Source organism: Mobula birostris, chromosome 32, assembly GCF_030028105.1.
Source record: "Mobula birostris isolate sMobBir1 chromosome 32, sMobBir1.hap1, whole genome shotgun sequence".
In the NCBI taxonomy this organism is placed as follows: Eukaryota; Metazoa; Chordata; class Chondrichthyes; order Myliobatiformes; family Myliobatidae; genus Mobula; species Mobula birostris.
The window spans coordinates 3,453,984-3,479,086 of NC_092401.1; the positions used below are offsets into that span (position 1 = coordinate 3,453,984).

Here is a 25,103-nt window from a genome sequence, read left to right on the forward strand (position 1 = left end):
CTCGGATAGTGAAAAAATAATTTTCTTCGGATGTATGATCTATCTTTAATTATCATGGGTGAGAAGCACTAGGATGGCCTTATTTCAGAGCATTGTGTAAGAAGACCATGAAATTTTTCTTCATGAAGAAGGAAAGTAGAGCTGAAGGACGGAAGAGACGAAAGTTGGAGGCAGAGGAAGCCAAGAAGTTGAGCAAGTTCTTCGTGCCCTTCTTTGAAAAGCCCGGAACAAGTAGTTCGACGCGTTCCATGGAGTCACCTGCACCTGCTACAAGTTTGTTAGAATCTGAAGGTGGATCGAGTACAAATGTGTCACAAGCCGAGGAGGAAGTCAAGTCAGGTAAATCCGAGTATGACGAGATTAAGACTGAAGCTGCAACAGAGAACGTGGACATGACAGGAGGGGAAGACGATGGTGGTGGTGGTGATGTTGAGTTTATTGACAAGGTTTTACCTGACAATACTGAACCTAGTGAACTGGATGGCGTCAAAGAGCCTCAAACTGTCATACCAGAGGTGATTGAACAGCATGACATTGGACTTCTGAAGTTCGACAAGGATACTGGAAAAGCAATTCTGCCTGATGCGTTGAGAACAGAAATTATAAATCTGGGTTCGAAGTATTTCCAGAACAGTGAGGGGTCTTTCCTACCAACAAATAACCGCTCAATGAACAAAACTTAGTTCTAGAGGAAATTGGGAAATGGTCGTGGTGAGGAAGTAACTCGCTCATGGCTGGTCTATTCCCCTTCTAAAAAGTCTGCATTTTGTATCTGTTGTCTTCTCTATTCCCGGTCAGACCATCAATCCTCATTGGAGCAGGAAAGTGGATTCAACCAGTGGAAAGCACCTGAAAGGATTAGTGTTCATGAAAATGCCAAGAATCATTGGGAATGCTTCACACAGTGGAAAGAAATGGAAAGGAATTTAGCTGGAAACAGCGGAGTTATTGACGCGGTATTTCAGTCACAGATTGAGAAGGAAAAGCAGAAGTGGCGTGATATCTTGACGAGAATCCTTCACTGCATAAAATCCCTTGCGACTCAGAACCTGGCTTTGTGAAGACACAGGGAGTCACTTCAGCTAGATGATGACTCCAATGTGGGAAATTTCCTTGGTTTACTGAAACTACTGGCCATCTTTGACCCTGTCATAAAAGAACACCTCACTCATTTGGAATGTCTTATCTTTCACGGGGTGTCCAGAATGAATTCATCCACATGATGCCATCCACTGTTCGCCAGAGTTTACTGAGAAGCATTCATAAAGCCAAGTACTATGGTCTCATGTTTGACTTGACTCCTGATCAGGCACACCGTGAGCAGATGTCGGAAGTAGTGAAATATGTGGAAGTTGGTTTTGAGAGGAAAACAGTTTGTGTTAGAGAGTCCTTCCTCGGTTTTATACAGATAAGCCAGAAGGATGCTGAGAGCTTGGTTGAAGACATCTTGAAACAGCTAGAGAAGGATGAAATGGAGCTACAGGATTGTCGGTCACAGTGCTATGACAACGCTGCTGTGATGGCTGGACACAGAAGTGGTGTTCATCAAAGAATAAGTGAGAAAAACAACCTGGCAGTGTTTGTGAATTGCGAAAATTACTCACTCGACTTGGTGGGTGTACATGCAGCCAAGCAGGATACAATTTTTTGGATCCATTGAAGCTCTCTATGTGTTTTTCTCTTGTTCAACACAGCACTGGGAAAAACTCAAAAATGCCGTGCCTGTGGTTGTTAAGTCAGAGTCTGAAACCAGGTGGAGTGCAAGGACAGAAGCAGTGAAGTCCGTCAACAAGTACCTTGAGGTGATACTTCAAGTTCTCCAGGACATGACAGACAATGAAAACGAGACCAGTGACACAAGAAGTGACGCAAGGCAGCTGTACAACAGCATGTTGAGTTACGATTTTCTGATTTTGCTAGGATTTTGGAATGAAGCACTCATTCGCATTGACCGTATTCAAAAGAGGCAGCAGGATCCTAGCATGAACTTCCACAATGCTGCCCTGGATTTGAAAGCCCTCCGGGATCATTTTTATGATGAAAGAGAAGTGTTGGTCAGTGAGTCTCTCGAAGGAGTCGTTCTCTGTCAAGAATGGAATATTGAAGTTGAAAGACGTCAGAGACGAAAGAAATGAATGGCTGATGAGAACTCGAGAGACGTTGGGTTAACAGCTGAGGAGGAAATGGAAAGAGTCATGAAGGGAACACTCAACCACCTTCACAGAGAAATGGATGAAAGGTTCACTCGTTTGCACAACACTGACGCTAAATTTGGGTTCCTTCTCGATGTCGAGGGACTGTGTTACGGCACCGACAGTAACAACCTAAAGAGAAGTGCGAAAATTTGGACGAATTGTACAGCTCTGATGTTGATGGACAGCAGCTATATGAAGAATTTTGGATTGCAGAATGTTGCTATCAAAACGGGTCAACATGAAAATATCAAGACCTTGAAGAGCTTCTTGAATTTATTGTTCAGTATGGAGAAGAAAGCGTCTTCCCAAATCTTCACATTGCTATTCAGATAATGCTGACCATCGCAGTTTCCATCGCCAGCTGTGAGAGATCATTCAGCAAGTTAAAACTAATACTTTCATATTTGAGAACCTCCATGGGTCAAGGCAGACTCTGTGATCTTGCTCTGCTGAGTGTAGAAAGAGAAGAAACTGAAAAAGCTGACTTTGATCACATCATAGACCAATTTGCATCAGTGAAAACAAGGAAGGTGCAGTTATAATTTTCATGTAGTGCCATAATTTGTTAATTAAAAGATTATCGAGCTTGACTTGTATTTTTGAGCTGATATTATGGTAAAGTTATCTAAAAGATGGGTGTCAGATGTTTGGACATTTCAGTGCTTGCCATAGGCGCTATTTTCCGTAGATACGCCCGTGTCCAGCCACATAGCTTTGTGTGGGTTTACCCTTACAAAGGTGAAAAACAAACAAGTTGTCATTGTAAAGATGTTTTAGTCCTTTTAGATCAGGAGCTACAGGAAGTAACTACGGTCAGACCTTGTCAAAAGCCATACTAAAATCCATATAGGCAACATTAACAGCTCTACCTTCATCAATCATCCTTGTCACCTCATCAAGAAAATCAATCAAGTTTGCTTGTCCTTTGCACTGCCCCAATGCACTGATGTGATAAAGTGATCTGTATGAATGGCAGGCAAAAGTTTTTCACTCTCGCAGAAAGTCTGCAGATGCTGGAAATCCAGAGTAACACACACCAAATGCTGGAGGAACTCAGCAGGTCAGGCAGCATCTATGGAAATGAATAAACTGTCGATGTTTCAAGCCAAGACTCTTCATCCAGACCGAGAAGGAAGGGGGAAGATGCCAGAATGAAAAGATGAGGGAAGGGGAAGGAGGCTAGCTGGAAGGTGATAGGTGAAGCCAGATAGATGGGAAAGGTCAAAGGCTGGAGAAGTAGGAATCTGACTTTAGGAGATAGGGAAGGAGGAAGGGACCCAATGGGAGATATGCAGGTGAGAAGAGGTAAAAGATCAGAGTGAGGAGGAGGAGAGATTTTGTTTTATATTGAAGGAATAATTGATATTCATTCCATCAGTTTGGAGGCTACCCAGAAAGAATATAAGCTATTGCTGCTCCACCCTGAGGGTGGCCTCACCTTGGCACGAGAGGAGATCATGGATCAACATATCGGAACGGGAACTGGATTTCACTGTATGTTTCAATGTAATCTGAATTTGAATCATTGTCAGAAGATCTGCATTGGCTCAAAAAAGCAGTTCAGTACCATCTTCTGAAGAGCATTTATGGATAGACAATAAATACTGGTGAAGACACCAATGCTCACACCCAAAAAACGAAAATGGCAAAAGAGGTTGAAAGGTACGGCTGGTTCTTGCTGCTCTTTCTAATGTTCTTCCCACAAGGGCGGAGATAGCAGAAGATATTGCTGCTCTGTGTTTGACCAGTAGATGGCAGCAGTGAGATACATTTTGCTGTACTGTATCCTCCATCCAGGCCCAATCTTCACTCCTTCCTTAAAGGGAATTTGCAGACTTCCTCCAATGGTTCGTTTGTTGCTGCAGATCCCAGAACCTACAGTCTTTTATGTCTTCACTTTAATACTCTTCTATAAAGTCTCTTTGAGTCCCACTTTGTAGACATTTTTCACCTTCCTCTGCAAGGAGTTCTGTAAGACTCCCTCTGACTACTCCTCTAATGTGATTTATACCAGCTGTCCCCCCCACTTCTATCTCTCAAACTTGATGAAGAGTCTCAGCACAGATTTTCACTGTCCATTTCCTCCCACAAATTCTGCCTGACTCGCTAAGTTCCTTTTCGTTCTATAGATTCACGGTTGACACTGTTGGCAGTATCCTCCTCACTAACGAGGACACTTTCGAAAGGCAGTGCCTCAAGGAGGCTGCATCCATCAGTAAGGCCCCTTACCCACCCGGGTTATGGCTCCTTCTCATTACTACCACCAGGAAGGAGCTACGGGAGACTAAGACACACACTTAACATTTTAAGAACAACTTCTTTCCCTCCACCATCAAATTTCTAATTTCATGAACACTATCTCTTTTGCTCATTTATTTATTTAGTTTTTTATTGTAAACTTATAGTAATTAAGTCTTGCACTGTACCGCTGCCATGAAACAACAAATATCACAGCAAACGTCAGCGATAATAAACCTGATTCTGATTCTGAAATTCACTTACAGGATACGTGTCACCGGCAAGGCCGGTATTTAATGCCTATCCCTAAAGTGGTAATGAACTTAGACTGCTGTTATCCATGTGGCAAATGTCCTCCAATGGAGTAGTTGGTGGGGGAGCTCCTGAGACACAGCAATAATCAGCATACAGTGACATAACACTAAACCAGAATGTTTCATTACTTGGTAGTGACTTCGTAAAGTAGAGATGGAAATTTGAATAAAATACACGTTTGAATAATGTCCTAGAATTGTCCAACCATGTAAAGGCTATGGAAAAGTATTGAGTGCATTGGCCAATGATGGGTAGACGGTTGGAGTTTACGTGAAGGAATCTACAAGGATACACCTGATCACAAAAGAACAAGGAAGAGCATGGCTCAAAGCCACTCTTAATCTTACCAAGTGTTTCCACCAGGTACTTCTGTCCCACCAGCTTCATGTACTCATCGATGGCTTTGGTGGTCAAGGTATTTTCCCTGAAGAGAACAGAATGGTTTTCCTCACAGCGGTCAACCTCCGCAATCCCCGACTTAATGAGGAATTCCTAGAGAGTCATGGCAAAGGCAGAAAGGGTAAATATTTGTCATGATCCCTTGTCTTCCATGCCAGTGGCATCATCTGTGGAATTTCCTGCTCCTGGGAGGTAAGGGGGCTGACTCAGTAAATACCCTCGAGGCAGCAGTAGATAACTGGACAGAAGAGGAATCAAGCATTATAAGAATCAGAAATTGTTGAATTTCAGGTCTTATCATCTATGATCTACTGAGGGATTGAAGGGCCAAATAGCCTGCTCGTGCTTACAGAGCATCTGAATCAGGAATAGGTCATTAGGTCATCGATCGTGCTCTGCCATTGGATAAGATCATGACTAATCTGTCTGTAACCTCGAACTTGCACTTTTGGCTACATTGATGGCTCTGGGCCTACACTCACTTGAGATGAGATGAATTAAGAGGAGGAGCTCATTGGAGTGTACCAAATATTGAAAGACCTAGATAGAGTGGACTTGGAGAAATGTTTCCAGTAGTGGGAATGTCTAGGACCAGAGTGCATAGCCTCAGAATACCAAGATATCTGTTTAGAACAGAGGTAATGAGGAACTTATTTAGCCAGACGGTACTGCTCCCACTTTGATACAATGGTTCTCTTAGGTGATGCTATGTCTTAGTTTGGAGAAAATCAGAAGTCGAACTTTCAATCCTCGATTTGACTTTGAGAAAAGGTGGGGGGTTCTTTTGCCCGCTACTATCATCTGATTTGAGTTAATTAAGATGGTTTCCTTCTGATTCTTGTTTAAATGGATTTGAGTTGGCGGATTGATGTTTTTCTTTTATGGAAGCTTGTATGGCGTACAGCTCCGGGGTTGTGCTCCCAATGGGTTTTTTTTTCTTTTTTTTTTTGTTAGCAGGGTTTTTTTTTGTAGGAGTTCTTTTTTTCCTACTTTCTTTTTTCCAAAAAAATAAAAAACATAAAATTAGAAAATTAGAATCTGTGGAACTCATTGCCAAAGTTGGCCACAGAAGCCGAGTCATTGAGTTTGTTTAAAGCGGAGGTTGACAGGTTCTTCGTTAGTAAGGGTGTTAGAGATTGCGAGGAAAGGGCAGAAAATTGGGAGTGAGAGGGAAAATTAATCGGCCATGATGGAATGCGGAGCAGAATCAATGGGCCAATGGCCTAATTTTGCTGCTACGTCTCAAACAAGAGACAATCTGCAGATGCTGGAAATTCGAGCAACACACAGAATGTTGGAGGAACTCAGTAGATCAGACAGCATCTCTGGCAAAGAGTACGGTTGATGTTTCAGGCTGAAAACCTTTGACGGGAAACCTTTTGAAGAGTCCTGCCAAAAGGTTTTGTCACAAAACGTTGACTACTTTTTTCCCCATAGATGTTGCCTGCCCTGCTGAGTTCCTCCAGCATTTTGTGTGTGTTGTTACTATGTCTGATGGGCATTTACTAGCTGTGGCAATCTTGTCTAAATCTCTAGGACACCAGGTTCCTTGGCACTTCAGGTCTCTGCAATCTCTCACCATTTTGACAACATGCTTGAATTATTTTTCTCTGTTAAAAATGGACAATTTCAAATTTTCCGACATCAGTGGCCGACAAACTACTGATGGCAGAGTTTGTAAGCATTTGGAGAAGTGTAGTCTGATTGGGATAGTCAGCATGGTTTTGTGAGGGACAGGTCATGCCTCACGAGCCTGGCTGAATTCTTTGAGGATGTAACAAAGCACATTGACGAAGGCAGAGTGGCAGAAGTAGTGTATATGGATTTTAGTAAGGTGCTTGACAAGGTTACCAGGGTAGGTTCATTCAAAAACTCGAGAGGCATGGATCCATTGAAATTTAGCTGTGTGGATTTGGAATTGGCCTGCCCACAGTTGGCAGACAGTGGTAGTAAATGGAACGTATTCTGTCTGGACGTCTGTGGCTAGTGGCTTTTCACAGGGTTCTGTTCTGGCACCCCTGCTTTTTGTCATTTTTATAAATTACTTGGACAAGGAATTGGAAAGATGGGTTAGTAAGTTTGCAGATTTATTTGTGGATGGTGTGGAAGGTTGTCGTAGGTTACAATAGGACATTGGTAGGGTGCAGAGCTGGGCTGAGAAGTGGCAGATACAGCTCCATCCAGAAAAGAGTTCAATGATTCACTTTGAAGGTCAAACAAAGACAGAGCACAAGGTTAATGGCAGGTTTCCCAGCAGTGTGGGGGATCTGAGGGATGTTGGGGTACATGTCCATTGATCTCTCGAAGTTGCTACACAAGTTGATAGGGTGGTTAAGAAGATGTATGGTGTGTTGGCCTTCATTAGTTGGGGAATTGAGTTCAAGACTCATGAGATAATGTTGCAATACTGTTCTATGTTCTACATGTACTGAGATATAGTGAAATGTTTTTTATACATCCACTGGGTCCCCTTTATCCACATCATATCCTTTTCTTTTAAGAACCTCTTTCTATTCTGTACATTATGATACATTTGGCCCAAGGAGTTTAACATACCACTATTATGTCAAGATATGCCAAGGACCGTAGTTGTGGCCATGAGTTATAGCAGCAGAGACAAAGCTCAACATACCTTGGCTTTGCCAACACTTTGTAGGACATGAACCAATGCTGAGGCTATCTCTTCCTTCTCCTTCACCTTCAGGTCTGGTTCCAGCACAGTGCACAGGGTGGTATGTTTACAGATCAGGTACTCCGCAAACTCCTTGTAAAGTACCATGGGCAAGACCTTGATGTTCTGGTAACGCAGGCTGAGCCTGATCGTTGGCATGACCACCTTGCCCTTGTTAAGGGTCTGGATATTGATGCTGTGCCACTTCTGCACGTGTTGGCGCCCCGTGACCTCTGCGAGCGGGATGGTGACAGAGCCGAGGGCACTCATCTCCTTTCTCTTCTTATCCTCATCCCTGAAGAGGTGCAGGGTGACTTCCCTGATGGGGGGAAGGTTGTTGAACTCGAAGTGCTCCCCCCAGAACAGCTCCTCGGCATTAACCTTGCTGGTTGTACGGGCGTAGAGGGAGCCATCGAGATGCAGCTCACAGAAGTACTTCTTCCTGGGTGTCAGGTCTTTAACTTCGTTCACCCACAGGCTCAGCATGTTCTCCACTCTCTCACAGTTGTCCTGGGAGGGAAAAGAGGGGAAAAACATCAAGGTAGTTCAAAAGGCTTCAAAGTTTAAAGAAAATTCATCAGCAAAGTACATAGACTACCCTGAGAGTCATTTTCTTGTGGACATTCACTGTAAATACAAAGAAACAAGTTAGAATCAATGAAAACCTACACACAAGACAGACAACAATCAATGTGCAGAGCCAACAAACTGCAAATAGTAAAGGAAAAAACATGGTAACAATAATAATAATAATAAATAAGCAATAAGTATCAAGAACATGGGGCAAAGAGTCATTGAAGGTGAGTCCACAGGTTGTGGGAGCATCTCAGTGATGGGGCAAGTGAAGTTGAGTGAAATTATCTTCTTTGGTTCAAGAGCCTGATGGTTAAGGGGTAGTAACTGTTCCTGAACCTGCTGGTGTGAATCGTGAAGCTCCGGTACTTTCTTCTAGATGGCAGCAATGAGAAAAGAACATGTTCTGGGTGGTAGGGCCCCTGATTATGGCTGTTGCTTTCCAAATCAGCCATGATTGGATGGAAGAACAGACTTGATGAGTCAAATTGCCTAATGGTCTCATGGTCTCTCCTTGGAGTGTAGGAGACTGAGGGGTGGCTTTATGGAGATATATAAGAGATAAGGTGGATGGTCACCATCCTTTTCCCAGAGAAGGAGAATCCAAATTAGGGGGATATAAATTTAAATTAACAAGGAAAAAATTTAAAGGGGAACTGAAGGGAAAGATTTTTCACACCGGTGAATTTATGGAATGACCTACCGGAAAATTCTATAGAGATGGGTAACACTACAATGCTTAAAAGGCACTTGGACAGATGCATGGACAGGAATGGTTTAGAGCAGGAGTTCCCAACCTGGGACCAATGACCCCTCAGTTACTGGCAGGGATACATGGCATAAAAAAGGTGGGGAACCCCTGCTTTAGAAGGTTATTCAACAACCACGGGAAAACAGGACTAGCTTAGGTAAATATCTTGGTCAGCAGGGTTAGGTTGATGGCCCATTTCCATCTGATATAACTCAATGAGTGCCTGACCTACTGAGCATTTCCTGATACAAGGTCTAGACCCTAAACATTGACAATTCCTTCCTCTTCCCTGAGGCACCACTCCACCCCCCCCACCAGAGATGCTGTCTGACCCATTGACGTCCTGCAGAAGATTGTTTGTTGCTACAGATTCGAGCATCCACATTCTGCCAAACATTCCTTTGTTCTGACTTCTCCAGCATCCACATTCTGCCAAACATTCCTTTGTTCTGAGTTCCTTCAACATCCACGTCTGCCAAACATTTCTTTCTGGTTCATATCAGGGCTGAGCAATTCAGACTGCCAGGATTTTTATCCTCTTTGTATATTCTGACTTGCTGGGAAAGGAGTGTGGAGAAAATTGGAAATGCTGAAAAATCCGTGAGGAATGAGAGTGCTGTGTGAGCCAGCACAGATTGATGGGACAAATAGCCTTTTTCTATGCTGTAAGGAAATATGGACACATTCCCTACATATGCAAAGACAAGTTAAGACATCTTACTACAGAATCACCCACTGCACAGGACTAGATGTACAGGGAATACAGTAGCTGAATTACTGGATGGATACCTCTTGGATTTCCAGCATCTCTTGTTTGGAGCTAAGTTACTGGATTGGCTATGAGTTTATTTTATTTTATTTGATTGATTGATTAGTTGAGGTGTAGCACTAAATAGATCCTTCTGACCCTTTGAGCTGCAGCGCCCCACAACCCCCGATTTAATCCTAGCCTAATCACAGGACAATTCACCAATTAACCTACCAACCGGTGCATCATTGGATTGTGTGAGAAAACTGGAGCACATGGAGGAAATCCACAGGGTCATGGGGAGAAAGTACAAACTCCTAACAGATGGCAGTGGGAATTGAACCCCAGTCGCTGATACCGTAAAGCATTGTGCTAACCACTATGCTACCATGCTACCTCTTTCTGAACCATTGATCCGGCAACTTGATTTCAAATCCCAGTGAAGAGGCTGGGAAATTTATATCCAATAAATCTGACCAAACATGAAATGATGGAGCAGCAGTAGAAACCCATCAGGGGATACAAGAGGGACTGCAGTTGCTGGAAATCAAGAGCAATGCACAAAGGCACCAGGCAAACTCAGCAGGTCAGTTAGCATCCGTGTAGGGAAATTAATGGACAGTCGACATTTTCATCAGACCCTTCTCTAGACTGGTACTTAATCCTTCCTCACCTCCTCTGATCTCCATCTGACTCCAAACAATTCTCTGTGTTGGCTCTTGGTTCATGACAGTCAGTGATGGTCACAGATAATGACCTTTTTACTAACAGTCATAGTCATAGTCATACTTTATTGATCCCGGGGGAAAATGGTTTTCGTTACAGTTGCACCATAAATAATAAATAGTAATAAAACCATAAATAATTAAATAATAATATGTAAATTATGCTAGGAAATAAGTCCAGGGCCAGCCTATTGGCTCAGGGTGTCTGACCCTTCAAGGGAGGAGTTGTAAAGTTTGTTGGCCACAGGCAGGAATGACTTCCTATGATGCTCTGTGTTGCATCTCGGTGGAATTCGGCTAAGGTTAGCATCTAGCGAATGCACAGATACAAAATGGTATGGTTTATCCATTCAGCATTGTAGAAGCAAGTGATGAAGGCATACAAATATATGGGATGCCAGTGATTCTACCATCATTTAAACCACCAATAAATATGCTAATGTTTTAAAACTTAACAAATAAGAATTTCAACATGTGAAAACCTCTTCATTTCTACACCCTCTGTCATGCTCCCTGGACATCTCAAAGCACTTTGCGCACCAGTGGAACACACACAAAGTGCTGGAGGAACTCTACAGGTCAGGCAGTATCCACGGAGAGGAATAAAGTGTCAATGGTTTGTGCTGAAACCCTTCATAAGGAGTCAGCTTTGTATTCCTCTCTATAGATGCTGCTTAACCTGCTGAGTTTCTCCAGCATTTTGTGTGTGTTACTCTGGATTTCCAGCATCTGCAGAATCTTTTGTGTATATGATTTCCAGCCAATGGAACTCTTTTGAAGTGTTTTGACCAATGGAATGCAGGAAATGTGGAAATAAAGTTGGGCACAGCAAGTTCCCACACACTGATGATAGCCAGAGAATTTATGGTTGTGTTAACAATGATTGAGAGATTTAACAAAACCTCACCCAGAACACATCTACTCCTTCAACAGATCTCCCCCATGCATGCTGATCTTGCCCTTCTCTTTAAGAGTTCTCAAGAACCATAGCTGAAAGCTTTTTGATTCACTAGGGTTAAGCAGCCTGTGATAATCCACACACTTGGTGCCGTGCCTCTCACCTTGTTAGGCTGGACTGTCCGAAGGAGATTCTCCATCCACTTGTCCCTCTCTGCAGCCGATGCACAGCCAAAGCAGCGGCTCCCCCTGGAGTTTATAACCTGAGTGCAAGGAGAAGAAAAGTCTCAGCAATAGGGAACTGAAGGAGAGAAGGTATGGAATTTCAAAGTTCAAAGTAAATTTATTATCAAAGTACGTATGTATCACAATATACTATCTGAGCAGCACACACTACCTGCTGGAGGAACTCAGCAGGCCAGGCAGCATCTATAGAATTGAGTAAACAGCTGACATTTCAGGCCAAGCCCCCAAATCCTTTGATTCCCCGGGAATGTATGGATCCCAGTATCCACGTGAGGATTCAGAGATCTGAGGAAAGCAGCTTTGAATGACAAAACTTCTCCTAATCTCATGAACAAGGACCCATCCCCTTATCATGGGAAGATCAATTCTCCAGCCAGAGAAATATCCCCTCAGCACATCTCTTGTCAAAGGAATCAGTGAACACATCACTCCTTCTGCTAAACATCAGGATGAGATGCCTGAGGCCATCTTGATGCACAGTATCTCATCTGGGTGTGGGAGAGTCAACTTGTCAAAATCTGTTTCAGTGAAGTCTGAGTGATTGGGAATTATGGGCTGTATCTTGGCGATGGACAGGTCTGTACCTTTGTATCTTCTTTTCAATTGTCCTCCCACAAACATCCCAGATTCAGGTAACCTATCCTATCCTGATACTCTCCTCCCATACACACTGTACTGTCCACCTCGTTTTCTTCTCCCTCTGTTCATCCCTTCCATCCCCTGCCCAAACTGGTTCCATTTGCCTGTTGTCCCCTCCCCACCCGGCTCTGCTAGCTGCATAACAAGGCTAGTATGCTGGTCCAATGGAAGGCAAACAGATTTGAATGAGAGGGCCGTGCTTCCTCTACAGGTGTATTTCAAATGTGTTCTCTGCATTTGCATATGAAGAAGAGGTTCACTAGGATTAAAGGGTATGAACCGTAGGGTGAAGCTCGACAAACTTGGGTTGGCTTTTTTTTCCTGAGGGGAAGCCTGATAGAGGTTCATAAAATGTTGAGGGGGATACCCAGCGTAGACTGTCAGAATTTTGTTTTCCCTTTGTGGAAATGACAAATACTAGCTTTAAAGCGAGCTGGTTACATCTTAAGGGAGGTGGACAGGCCAAATTATTTTGTTAGGCGGACAGTGCCTGGAACACACTGGCAGGGTGGTGGTGGAAGCGGAAATGATAGCGAAGTTGAATAGGCACATGAATGTGCAGGAGAAGGAGGGATATGGATCACGCGCAGGCAGAAGGGATTCGTTTAGTGTTCAGTACAGGCAAGGTGTACTGAGGGGGCTCTTCCCATGTTGTACTGTTCTACACTCTGGGTGTGTCTGCATGCGTGAATTCTATACATCAGCCAAAGTGACACCACCCATTCCAGGTAGCTCATTATCTCAGAAATGGACACGGAGTGAAACTGCTTTTGAAAAGCACGCTACCACTGTCTCTGATTGCAATCACTCACAAACCCCGACACCATTACAGTACCTCAAAGCAATGCTTCTCTCCCAGAATGCTGCTGTGCAGTGGCCGGATGATGACGTTGGTCTCATTAGTCAGATCGAGTGTTTCTATTGGGCACAAGGATCCTGTCAACGACTCGTAGGATACAGCCTCTCCCATCTTCTGGATGCTCTGACGCCTGGGGCATAATGGAGTAGAGTGAGTTAGAATTGGAAAGAACCTGAGATCTTAACTTCCATCCAGCCTGTAACCATCATTCTAAGAGGATTAAGAAGGGAACGTGGTTCAAATCTTCTGGAATGAAGCACATTGTGGTAAAGGTGATTGGGTTAATCTCATTCTCTCCCCCCCCCCCATCCTTCAGCTCAATACTCTTCTTCTCCGTGAGACACCGGGAGAGTTCGTGGCGGGAACAGTTTATCGGGTCAACAGCAGAATTAGTTCCCTAAACTGTGAGAACTGAGAAGGAGATGCAGGAACAACAGAAAGAAGTGGATGAACTGATTTGGGAAAGGAAGAGGGAAAACTATGGACCAGGAAGAATCTTGGAATCTTTCTTGAAGAGATTCAGCAAGCTAATTCATGAGATCAAAGGATTTTTCTGTCAAGAGAGATTAAACCTGTGGTGAATCTGTGGAATTCTTTGCTACAGGCAGCTGTGGAGGCCAAGGCTTCATGTATATTTAAGGCAGAGGTTGATAGATTGTTGACTGGTCAGGGGATGAAGGATATGAGGAGAAGGCAGAAGACTGGGGCTGAGAGGACAATTGGATCAGCCATGATGAAATAGCAGAGCAGACTCAATGGGCCAAATTGCCTAATTCTGCTCCTATATCTTTTTTTTTGTATTTATTTTTTATTGAATTTCATCATCAAACAAACATTTCCATAAGATGTACATATATATCATATAATCATATTTGTCACAAATCTCCACTTAATATTTATCTTAGGTATACAGTTATAGAAAGGAGAGGAAAGAAAGAACACTTGAAAGAAGAGAACTATGTACAGAGTAGGGAGTGATTTTTTTATTTTACAACATATTCATTGACTGTGAGAATAAAATCAGGCCTATGATGTGTTATGTAGTTAAACCATTTTTTCCAGTATGAATAAAATTGTTCCAACTTGTGATTAACAGATGCTGTTATCTTCTCTATTTTGTAAATGTCCATTGTAATTTCCATCCATACATTCTGCTCCTATATCTTATAGTCTTACCATCTAAACATTTCTTTAAGTTTAGAAGTGTTAAAGATGTTCTTATTAAAACATATAAGGTCCTGAGTTATGAATAGCTGACAACAACAGGAAGTCTGTAGAGCAGAAAAGACATTTGGACAACGGTCGATTAGTTGAATTAAATCAATATTGCAGTGACCAGATACCGACCAAGACAAGAAGTCCCATCTCTGGCTGATAAAAAGGTGATTGTTAGATATTTATTAGATTTTTATTGGTAAGGAAAATTCTTATCTGAAATGTATACTCTTAGAATTGGATGATATTTGTTCACATTATTATACTTAAAGTTATAATAATCACTGAATGTGTGTGATTTTAAGACATTGTTGTACTCCTGCCTTTGGCCAATTGAACAAAGGAGCTTGGTTTTCACTGACTATCGTGAGGGTGTGCAGAGGAACTGTAGTATCTCCCGCAACAGAACACATTGCTATGTTCTCAGTAATGTCAGGTTGTTGTGGTGATGCCAGACAGAGAAAGTGTTCTTGTTCGGAGACCCTCAGGAACAACCAAACTACCTGATGCTCTTGCCCTGTGGAGAATCTAGTGGTTCCGTTTGACTTCGACTCCTCTTCTTCCATCTTTTCTTGATCAGATTCTAGAGTAGAAGGGATGGAATTGATTGATTAATTGTGAAGCTGAACTGTGCTCATCAAACAGACTGAAGGACTCTTACTTGGGGAAGGTAAAATTTGGTTCAGAGTGTGACACTAAGAGTGAGCAAGAGAGCAAGAGAGAGGGCAAGAGAGAGAGAAAGAAAGAGAGGAACAGTGTGTGTAGGAGACATTAAGAGTTAGAGAGAGAGCGAGAGAGAGGGAGAGAGGAAGAGAGAGAGAAGGACAATGTGTGCAGGAGTGTGTGAGAGATAGAAGGGGGTGTGTTTCTGTGAGAGAGTGTGTGTGCGAGATAGAGAGTAAAAGTGTCTGTGTGAGAGAGAGAGAGAGAGCAACAGAGAGCATGTGTCAGAGAGAGAGAGAGCGCGGGTCAGAGAGAGAAACAGACAGTATGTGTTTGTGAGAGAGAGAGAGAGAGAGAGAGAGAGAGAGAGAGAGAGAGAGAGAGAGAGAGAGAGCGCTACATACTAAGTGCAATTTACTGCAGCTAATGAACTTCCAACCTGCACATCTGGATGGTGAGAGGAGCCAGGAGAACACAGGGTAAACCCACAAGGTCACAGGGAGAACATGCAAACTCCACACAGACAGCGCCAAAGATCAGGATTGAAAGTGGATCTCTGGAGGGAAGCAGCTCCATGGACTGTGAACAAGTGTCCCTCTACCAGGATGACGGCCAGCATCGGCCAGCTATTGATCCCTCTCCATCGTCACTTGTTATCCATCGAGCCCAGGAAGATAATACGCTCTCCATTTGTGGCATCTGGATCCAGGGATATGTGAAGCCACATTCTACTGCCTCCACTTTGAGGGATTTGCCTCCTACCAGGCTGGCACTGTCCCAGGACATTAGAACCTATGGACAGCTGCCATTATGTGTATATGGCAAGGTGGTAAGTTGATATGGTATATTTTTGCATAAATGTTGGGAATGTCAATGTGATTTGCACATTGGTAACTGGCTGCGTCAGGTCTGTTTCACTGACTATGTTTGGGTCACTTTCCCTCATGACCACAGGGTGTTGGAGACTGCCTGACGAGAACCTTTCTCACTCAGGTTTGTTGGGTTCAGTCGTGTTGACTCATGGCATGATAGTATATGTGTCTTCCTGGCAATGTCAGAGTGTACGTTGACGTCCTGATGCAAGAATTTAACACAAAGCATTGATAATTCCGGTCTCCCCACAGATGCTGCTCGCAAACATGAGGAAATCTGCAGATGCTGGAATTTCAAGCAACACATATAAAAGTTGTTGGTGAACGCAGCAGGCCAGGCAGCATCTATTGGAAGAGGTACAGTCAACGTTTCAGGCCGAGACCCTCCGTCAGGACTAACTGAAAGAAGAGCTAGTAAGAGATTTGAAAGTGGGAGGGGGAGGGATGGAGCCAAGAGCTGGACAGGTGATTGGCAAAAGGGATATGAGAGGATAACGGGACGGGAGGCCCAGGGAGAAAGAAAAGGGCGGGGGGGAGCCCAGAGGATGGGAAAGGGGTATAGTGAGAGGGACAGAGAGAGAAAAAGGAGTGAGAGAAAAAGAATGTGTGTATATAAGTAAATAACGGATGAAATGCTGCTTGACCTGCTGGGTTCCTACAGTAGATTGGTTGAGACCCTTCATCTGAAATCTCGACGGTCCGTTTTCCTCCACAGTTCATTCAGCAGATTGGTTCTTGCTCCAGATTCCAGCCTCTGTGTCTCTGTCTTGAAGCCTGTCTCTGCTACATCTGTCTCTTCAGGTAAGGTCAGTCTTCTCAGGGTACATTAGGGTTAGACTGCCCTAATCTGTCTCCTCAGGTATATTAAAACCCATCTTCCCTGGGTACATTGAGGTTTGCCTGCCCATATCTGTGTTCCTGGGTTATGCTGTGCTCTGCTTTCTCCTAGCTCTGTGTCTCCATGGTAGCTTGGAGTTTACTGTCTCAGACCAATGGGTTTGCAAAGATCTCAGTATAACAACAAAGGGAAGGTACAGCTGTCTGACATTTTGTCATCATCTGGAATTCACTGCTCGAGGCATTGTGGAGTTTAATTCAGTCATCATTTTCAAAAGGGAGGAAGGTAAGTGTGTGAGAGAGGCAGGGAATCTGCTGGAGAGTGGAGATGATAGTATTGAGCCATGGAAAGCTAATATGGGTTTGTTGGGCCGAATGGCGGTATCATTCTCTGGTTGGAACAAGTAGGCACTAAAACAAGTGGAGCACGACCTTGTCGAGGTATGTTGCATCAGTACCTTTACATTGTTCACGGGACCCTCACTGGAAGTTCCGGTCCGTTCTGATTTTCTCACAACAGGAGGGGTCTTCTTTCCAGATGTTGACTCTGAAGGAACAGAGGGTGTCAGTGAGACAAGTCCCATTCAAACTACCTGATCAATCTCAGCCAAAACCTCCATTCAAATTGCACGGTTCTCTTTGAAGACCCCAACCCATACACACTCTCAGTCCACTTCGCCTTCATTTACCCCAGCAAGTATCGCTCTACATTCACTCCCTGAAACTTCCTTCTTCATCAATCCACCCTGGATGACCATGGGTTAAAGGACTGTCTCTGTGCTGTGCTGTTCTTTGTCCCAGATGATGCTGAGTTACTCTGCACCCCTGCCTGCTCGTGGTCTACATCCCTCCTTTCTGACTGTTCATCTGCCTGTCTACCCTATCTATGAATCACATATTTTATATAATGAGATATCTAGAATAGAGAACACTACAGCACAGTCCCATATAAGCCCCCATTTTTCTATCATCCATGTGGCAATCTAAGAGTCTCTTAAATGTCCTTAAAGTATCTGCCTTTACCACCATTCCCTGTCAGTACTTTCCACGCACTCTTGGATTAGACTGTTTGTTATTTTCTTTGCAGTTTAACAATTAATTGCTTGCTTGTATTTTATATAACTGATTTTGTACATGTAACTGTTTAGTATGTTTCCTGGTGTTCACAGTGTGTATATGCAATTGTTCAGTGTGATCCCTGGTGGTTACATTTGTATGCTCTGGAAACTTTCCTGCTGTCGTATTATTTAAACAGGGACTATTTGATTGGTTAACTCTTATCTACATATTTGAATAGAATGTTTCTTATCTGTGGTATAAAAAGCTGAACAGGCAAGCTCACCACCTTTATTCACTTTAGTCTTTGCTCCTTCTTTCCCTTCCCCTACTAATCCTCTGTAACTGTCTATTTCCAATTCCCTTTGCTCTACTAGCATTTTAAAAAATGATCGTAAAGCAACAAGTTTTATGTCTCCTTGACTTCTCAAAGAACTTTTGATTAAAAACATCAGAATCCAACAGAACCTAACACTCTCCATTTTTAAAAAAAACGTACCTCTAACATTGTTCCCACACTTTCCTCCAGTCACCTTCACATTAAGCCCCCTTATATTAGTCATTTCTGTCTTGAGAAAAGTCTCTGGCTGTCCACTCGATCTATGCAAATTATCATTTTGTACACTTCTATCAAGTCACCTCTCATCCTCCTTCACTCCAAAGAGAGCAGTTCTAGCTCTCTCAATCTATGCTCATAAGACATGCTCTTTAATTCAGGCAACATCCTGGTAAATCTCCTTTGCACTCTCTCTAAGGCTTCCACATTCTTCCTATAATAAGCTGACCAGAACTGAACACAATACTCCAAGTGTGGTCTAACCAAGGTTTTACAGAGCTGCAACATTTGCGGCTTGTGAACTCACTCTCCTGACTAATAAAGGCCAATACGTCATATGCCTTCTTCACAACCCTATCAACTTGTGCAGCAACTGAGCATAGGTGACCATAGTTTTCATTGTAGCAGGCAACAGGGCTGGGCTGGTTGGTGTGAGGAATGGTGGTGCCATTCAAGGACATTAATAACCACAACATCATCTTTAGTCAACAACATCACTCTCTGCTGTACCACAAATTTACTGTCCTCTCTCACCCACCCCGTGCATACACTCTTTTGCCATCTGCTTTTGGCATGGCTTGTATTACAGGCCAGTAAGACAGCTTGTGCACCCGTGTACCGTCTGACAATAAACTGAACATTGACTTTGAACCCCTCCGATAACTCTATTTGCTCTTCTTTCTCAGCAATTAACTCCTCCTTGGAGAAAGATGCATTTGGGTATCCCAGAATGAACCAGGGTACAAACAGTATGCTCTGTACACTTTGAAAATGGTACCGTAGGAGACAAAGCCCCAGTTTGCATGTAGTGATAGTGAGTAGATAATCAGTATTTGATGAATGCTAAATGGATGGTAATTGTTGACCACGAAGCTGGATGGAACTCATCTGCTCTGCTTCAAAACCCACTATGAAATTTTCTACCCCCCCCCCATTCTGCATACATCCCTCATTCCATGTCCTCCTCTGTAACATGTCTAATAGCCTGCACTTTCCCATTGGACTTGGAGGCAACTTGACATGGCAGAACCAAAGGGAGGCAGCGGACCAATCACCAAGAGCAAGGATGACCCGAGATTTAAGCACCGGGCCAAATCAGAAAGGTCGGGTACAGACCAAATCGAGGCAGTGGGATCCAGGCCCCAGAGCATATCGAAGCAATTGAACCTGATGTTTGGACAATGATTTAAGCACCTGGCTGAATTGGTATGGTCAGATATAAGTCAAACTGAGGCAGCGGCGTCCAGACCTCAGAATGTATTGAAGCAATCAAACCTGATGTTTGGATGGCGATTTAGGCACTGGGCCAGATTGAAAAGGACAGGGTGTTGGGGCCTGCGACTGAGCTGAACTGAGGGCTTGTGGACGGACTTTCCTTGTGGACTTCAGTTCAGAACGCTATTTGCTTGCTTTTATCGTTTGCACAATTTGTTTTTCCTTCTCTGCACATTGGGTGTTTGACAGTCTTGTTTCTTAACGTGTTCTTTTGTGTTTCTTTCTTTCATGGCTGCCTGTCAAGAGACAGATCTCAAGATTGTATAACGTATACATACTTTGACAATAAATGCACTTTGAGCTTTGAAAAGCGGTTGAGTCTGGGCTGCATGAGCAGAAGCGTGTCTCAAAAATATCTACACTGATTCGATGTTTGGAGAAGGACATGGTGAAGTGTCCTTTGTCATCTCACTGACAGGCAGAGGAGGTTTTGATTAGGTGGGTGCATCATCTATAGCCTATTCAGAGGATGGCACATCGAGTTGTACAGCACAGAAACAGGCCCTTCGGCCTACGAGGTCTCTGCCACCCATCGTAGCTAACTAAACCAATACCATTCACCCGCACTAGCTGCCTTGGCAATTCAAGTTCTCATCTAATGTTCTTGCAGCCCATCGTAATGTCATATTCAACGTCATCAAACTGATAACCAATTATTGATTGGTGTCTGCAAGAAAATCAATCTCAATCTGTCATGTACATACATGGGTGACATATAATTTGAACTTTGAATGTTTAACTTTCCAAACTATCAGAAAACACCCTTACAATGAATAGGTCCAGAGACAGTACTATAAAGTCATAGAATTAGACTCAACATAAACAGACCCTTTGTCCCATCACACCAATGCCACATTTGTACTATCTATACTAACCCAATTTGCTCATAGCCTTCAGTGCCTTGGCAATTCAAGCTCTCATCTAGCGACTTCTAAAATTGTCAGACCATCTGCCTCCATCACTTCTCCAGGCAATGAGTCCAGATTACAGACACTCTCTGTGTGAAAAAATACGGTCTCAGGTCCCCTCTAAGCTTTCTGCATCTCCTCTTAAAATTCTGCCCTCTTGGCTCAGACAGACCGACCATGGGAAAGAGATTTTAACAACCTTCCCTATCGATTTTGGGTTCTCTGCCAGGAAGAACAAACTCATCAAATCCCATAATTGAAATGGCCCAATCCAGGGCAACATCTGAATTGAGACACATGAAACTGCAGGTACTGGAAGCTGGAGCAAAACAACCAACAGCTAGAGGAAGTCAGTGGGTTAGGCAGTATCTCTGACTGTTCACTTCTCACCACAGATGCTGCCTGACCTATTGAGTTTTTCCAGCATTTTGTTTGCTTTTGCTCCTAGTGAAGAATATTAAGAAATAACACTCAGTCGTTTAAAATCCTACACCGTTTCTATTGGACTCCAGCAAGGTTACATAGGTTAGGGTTGAAAACCACCCCTGAATGCTGGCGATGAGAGGCGGATAAAGGGGACTTAGTACATGCTGTCTGGTCCTGTCCCAGAACTCAAGAATTTTGGATTATGATACATAAGTATATTGGTGAAGTTTCAGGTATTCAACTCCCTTTCTACCCTAGGCTTTTTGTCTTGGGAGACACATTTGGGTTACTTGGGGATAAACACTCTCAAAATTGGATCCAGCCAAGTATAACAGTAGGAAGACAAATTATAAGTCGAGGTTGGAGGAACTTGGGGGGACCAACATTTCAGGAGTGGGTCACAGAAATAGCCAAAGTGGCAGCTTTTGAACGCATGTCTTACAAACAGTTTGATAGATTGGACATCTATACACAAAAATGGGGCAAATATTTAGGTTTCCTGGGGGGTGGGGGAATAGTGATGAATGTAGTGGTGAAGCATATTGCTGAATGGCAGCCTTTTCTGTTATTGGAGGTCTAAGTAGACACAGATGGGTATTATATTGATATTTATTTCTGCCATGTTTGTTTTTATTTAATGGATAATTTTATGTTTTGTAAGCTATGATTTACATAATTCCAACACTGACTCAAGGGTTCGGGGTAAAAAAAATTTCTAGGAACAAAATTTGAAAAAAAATATTTCTTAGAAGAGAAATAGAAAAAAGGGAAAAAAAGAAATAACACTCAGTACAATTAGTTCTGAAGGGCATTGAGGCCAAAGTGAATATCTGAGCACAAAACACAAGTAACACCATCAGTGTTCTGTGCCTTTGTCCTCTCAGGTAGGTCTGCAACGATTAGTGGAAAAAATTAAGCAAAGATCAAAAGTCTTTGAGAGCACCAGCAAGTCAGCCGTTCTTAAGTAAATGAGAGTTAACCTATCAGGTTAGTAATCTTTTGATCAGAATGTAACCCTGTGGGAGCAATCTCACTCAGACAGATACTAATTCTGGAAGAAAAGTCAATGAGCTGAAATGTTACCTCCACTTTTTCCTTCATGGGCACTGAGAATTTCTAGCAATTTCTGCTTTTATTTCAGATATTTGCAGCTCTTCATTTACAATGGAGTCCAAATCCTATCCAAATCTGGGCATACCAAGCACACACATCTAAGCAGAAAGTGCCTTAACCGAAAGACGAAAAAAATGAGTATCAGTCTGACACTGCTGTACTTACCGACACTGTCACTTCCTGCAGATGTTATCATTAACGGGCAACTAAAAAAACCCCTGAGAAAGCAGAGAAGAGATGCATGTCTGCGGCTAAACTGTCAGTGAGCGTCCAAATGGGAAAGGGTGGTGAGAGGATACTGAAGGAGCCTTTACTTCAGTGACAGCCACCAGCACATGATCAAAGCATTTGCAAACCCTCACTTCCGTGTCTTGAATTGTAAGATGCAGAGTAGTGGACTTTGGCCAATACGTCCCAGGCACATCAATCCCCGCTATCAGTAGCACCTACAGGAGGCACTACCCGAAGAAGGCAACATCCATCATTAAAGGTCACCACCATCTTCTCACAGCTACCATCAGGTGGGAGGCTGTGAAGCTTGACGTCCCACACAACCAGGTTCAAGAACACCTTCCTCCCTTCAACCATTCAGTTCTTGAACCAACCAGCACAACCCTAATCATTACCTCAGTATAGAAAAAACTATGAACACTTTTATTACTTTGCACTACAATGGACTCGTTTTGTTTTGTTCTGATTGTGTACTTTCTTAATCACTGTGTGTAATTTATGTTTTCTTGTGAATGCCGCTTATTTGATGCTCTATGCCTGTGATCTCACCATAAGTAAGTTTTTTCATTACACCTGCGCAGACAAACACTTGTGCATATAACAATGAATCAGCTTTGACCTTGACTTTGAAGCAAATGGCCAGCTACTAGATTTTCCTCTTGTTTGATGTGAGGTTCTGAGGCAGTGCTCAGTTTAAATCCCACTCCAGAGAGATCTGCTCCCTTGAATTGAACAAAGGATCCCGCAGCACCAAGATTCTGACCTCACTGGCCACAAGTTTGAACTGATTCTATGACATGCAGACCCACTTTCAAGGATCCTTTTACAACTCCTGTTCTCAGTATTATTTTTCATTATTTACACAGTTTGTCTTGTCTCGCACATTGCTTGTTTCTCACTTTTTTATGTATGGATTTTCATAGATTCCATTGTATTTTCTTTGTTGTTTCAGTCAATGCCAGTAAAAAAATGAATCTTAAGGGAGTATTTGGTAACAAATAGTACACATCAAAGTTGCTGGTGAACGCAACAGACCGGGCAGCATCTATCGGAAGAGGTACAGTCGACGTTTCGGACCGAGACCCTTCGTCAGGACTAACTGAAGGAAGAGCTAGTAAGAGATTTGAAAGTGGGAGGGGGAGGGGGAGATCCAAAATGATAGGAGAAGACAGGAGGGGGAGGGATGGAGCCAAGAGCTGGACAGGTGATAGGCAAAGGGGATATGAGAGGATCATGGGACAGGAGGCCCAGGGAGAAAGAAAAGGGGGAGGGGAGGAAACCCAGAGGATGGACAAGGAGTTATAATGAGAGGGACATAGGGAGATAAAGGAGAGTGAGAGAAAGAATATGTGTATATAAATAAATAATGGATGGGGTATGAGGGGGAGGTGGGGCATTAGCGGAAGTTTGAGAAGTCAATGTTCATGCCATTAGGTTGGAGGCTACCCAGACGGAATATAAGGTGTTGTTCCTCCAACCTGAGTGTGGCTTCATCTTTACAGTAGAGGAGGCTGTGGACAAATGCACACTTTGATAATAAATTTACTTCGACTTTGACCACTCTTGGGGGTTTCTTTTCAGCTTCATCACTGAATCAACAACACTAAAATTGTACTGTCTGATCTTTCCAAAATGATGAGAAGCTTAAACGGAATATCTCCTTTCCAGGTTAGAAATGCGTAATAACAGAGGACATTTAAAGTCAGGTGGAGTAAGCTCAAAGGAGATGTACAGAACAAGCTTTTTCTCCACTGAGTGGTGGGAGCTTGGAATCTGTTACTGGGGTGGTAATGGAGACAGATATGATAGAGGCATTTGAGAGGCTCTTAGAGAAGCACATGAATATGTAAATTCAAATTTAAGTTTCAACCTCTCACTGCTATGGGTGGAAGTTCCCACTTGCTTCAAAAAGGCAACAATTATACCAGTGCCTAAAAAGAATAATGTGAACATGAGAAAATCTGCAGGTGCTGGAAAGAATAATGTGAGCTGCCTTAATGACGATCACTCAGGAATATTCACATCTACAGTGATGAAATGCTTTGAGAGGTTAGTCATGACTAGACTGAACTCCTGCCTCAGCAAGGACCTGGACCCATCGCCACAATAGGTCATTGGCAGATGCAATCTCAATGGCTCTTCACACAGCTCTAGACCACCTGGACAACACAAACACCTATGTCAGGATGCTGTTCATTGACTATAGCTCAGCATTTTATACCTTCATTCCCACAATTTTGATTGAGAAGTTACAGAACCTGGGCCTCTGTTCCCCCTTCTGCAATTGGATCCGTGACTTTGTAACCAGAAGACCATATTCTGTGCAGATTAGTGATAATATCTCCTTGCTGACGATCAACATTGGTGCACCTCAAGGGTGTGTACTTAGCCCACTGCTCTACTGTATCTATACTCATGACTGTGTGGCTAGGCATAGCTTGAATACCATCTATAAATTTGCTGACGATACAATCATTGTTGGTAGAATCTCAGATGGTGACGAGAGGGCATACAGGAGTGAGATATGCCAACTAGTGGAGTGGTGTCGCAGCAACAACCTGGCTCTCAACATCAGTAAGACGAAAGAGCTGATTGTGGACTTCAGGAAGGGTAAAACGAAGGAACAAATACCAATCCTCATCGAGGGATCAGAAGTGGAGAGAGTGAGCAGTTTCAAGTTCCTGAGTGTCAAGAT

At 43.1% G+C, this 25,103-nt stretch overlaps 1 protein-coding gene across 3 annotated transcripts in view; it reads right to left on the minus strand.

Moving 5' to 3' along the window:
- The window catches only part of LOC140191245 (ras GTPase-activating protein nGAP-like), a 122,479-nt gene that overhangs the window by 26,381 nt on the left and 70,995 nt on the right, over positions 1-25,103 (minus strand). For all 3 annotated transcript variants that reach the window (XM_072248467.1, XM_072248468.1, XM_072248469.1), the window contains 6 exons: positions 17,302-17,390; positions 14,975-15,054; positions 13,233-13,386; positions 11,677-11,775; positions 7,780-8,328; positions 5,096-5,240 (listed from right to left, as the gene is read on the minus strand). In XM_072248467.1, coding sequence (XP_072104568.1) covers positions 5,096-5,240; positions 7,780-8,328; positions 11,677-11,775; positions 13,233-13,386; positions 14,975-15,054; positions 17,302-17,390 — 1,116 coding nt within the window. The remainder of the gene's footprint in view (positions 1-5,095; positions 5,241-7,779; positions 8,329-11,676; positions 11,776-13,232; positions 13,387-14,974; positions 15,055-17,301; positions 17,391-25,103) is intronic.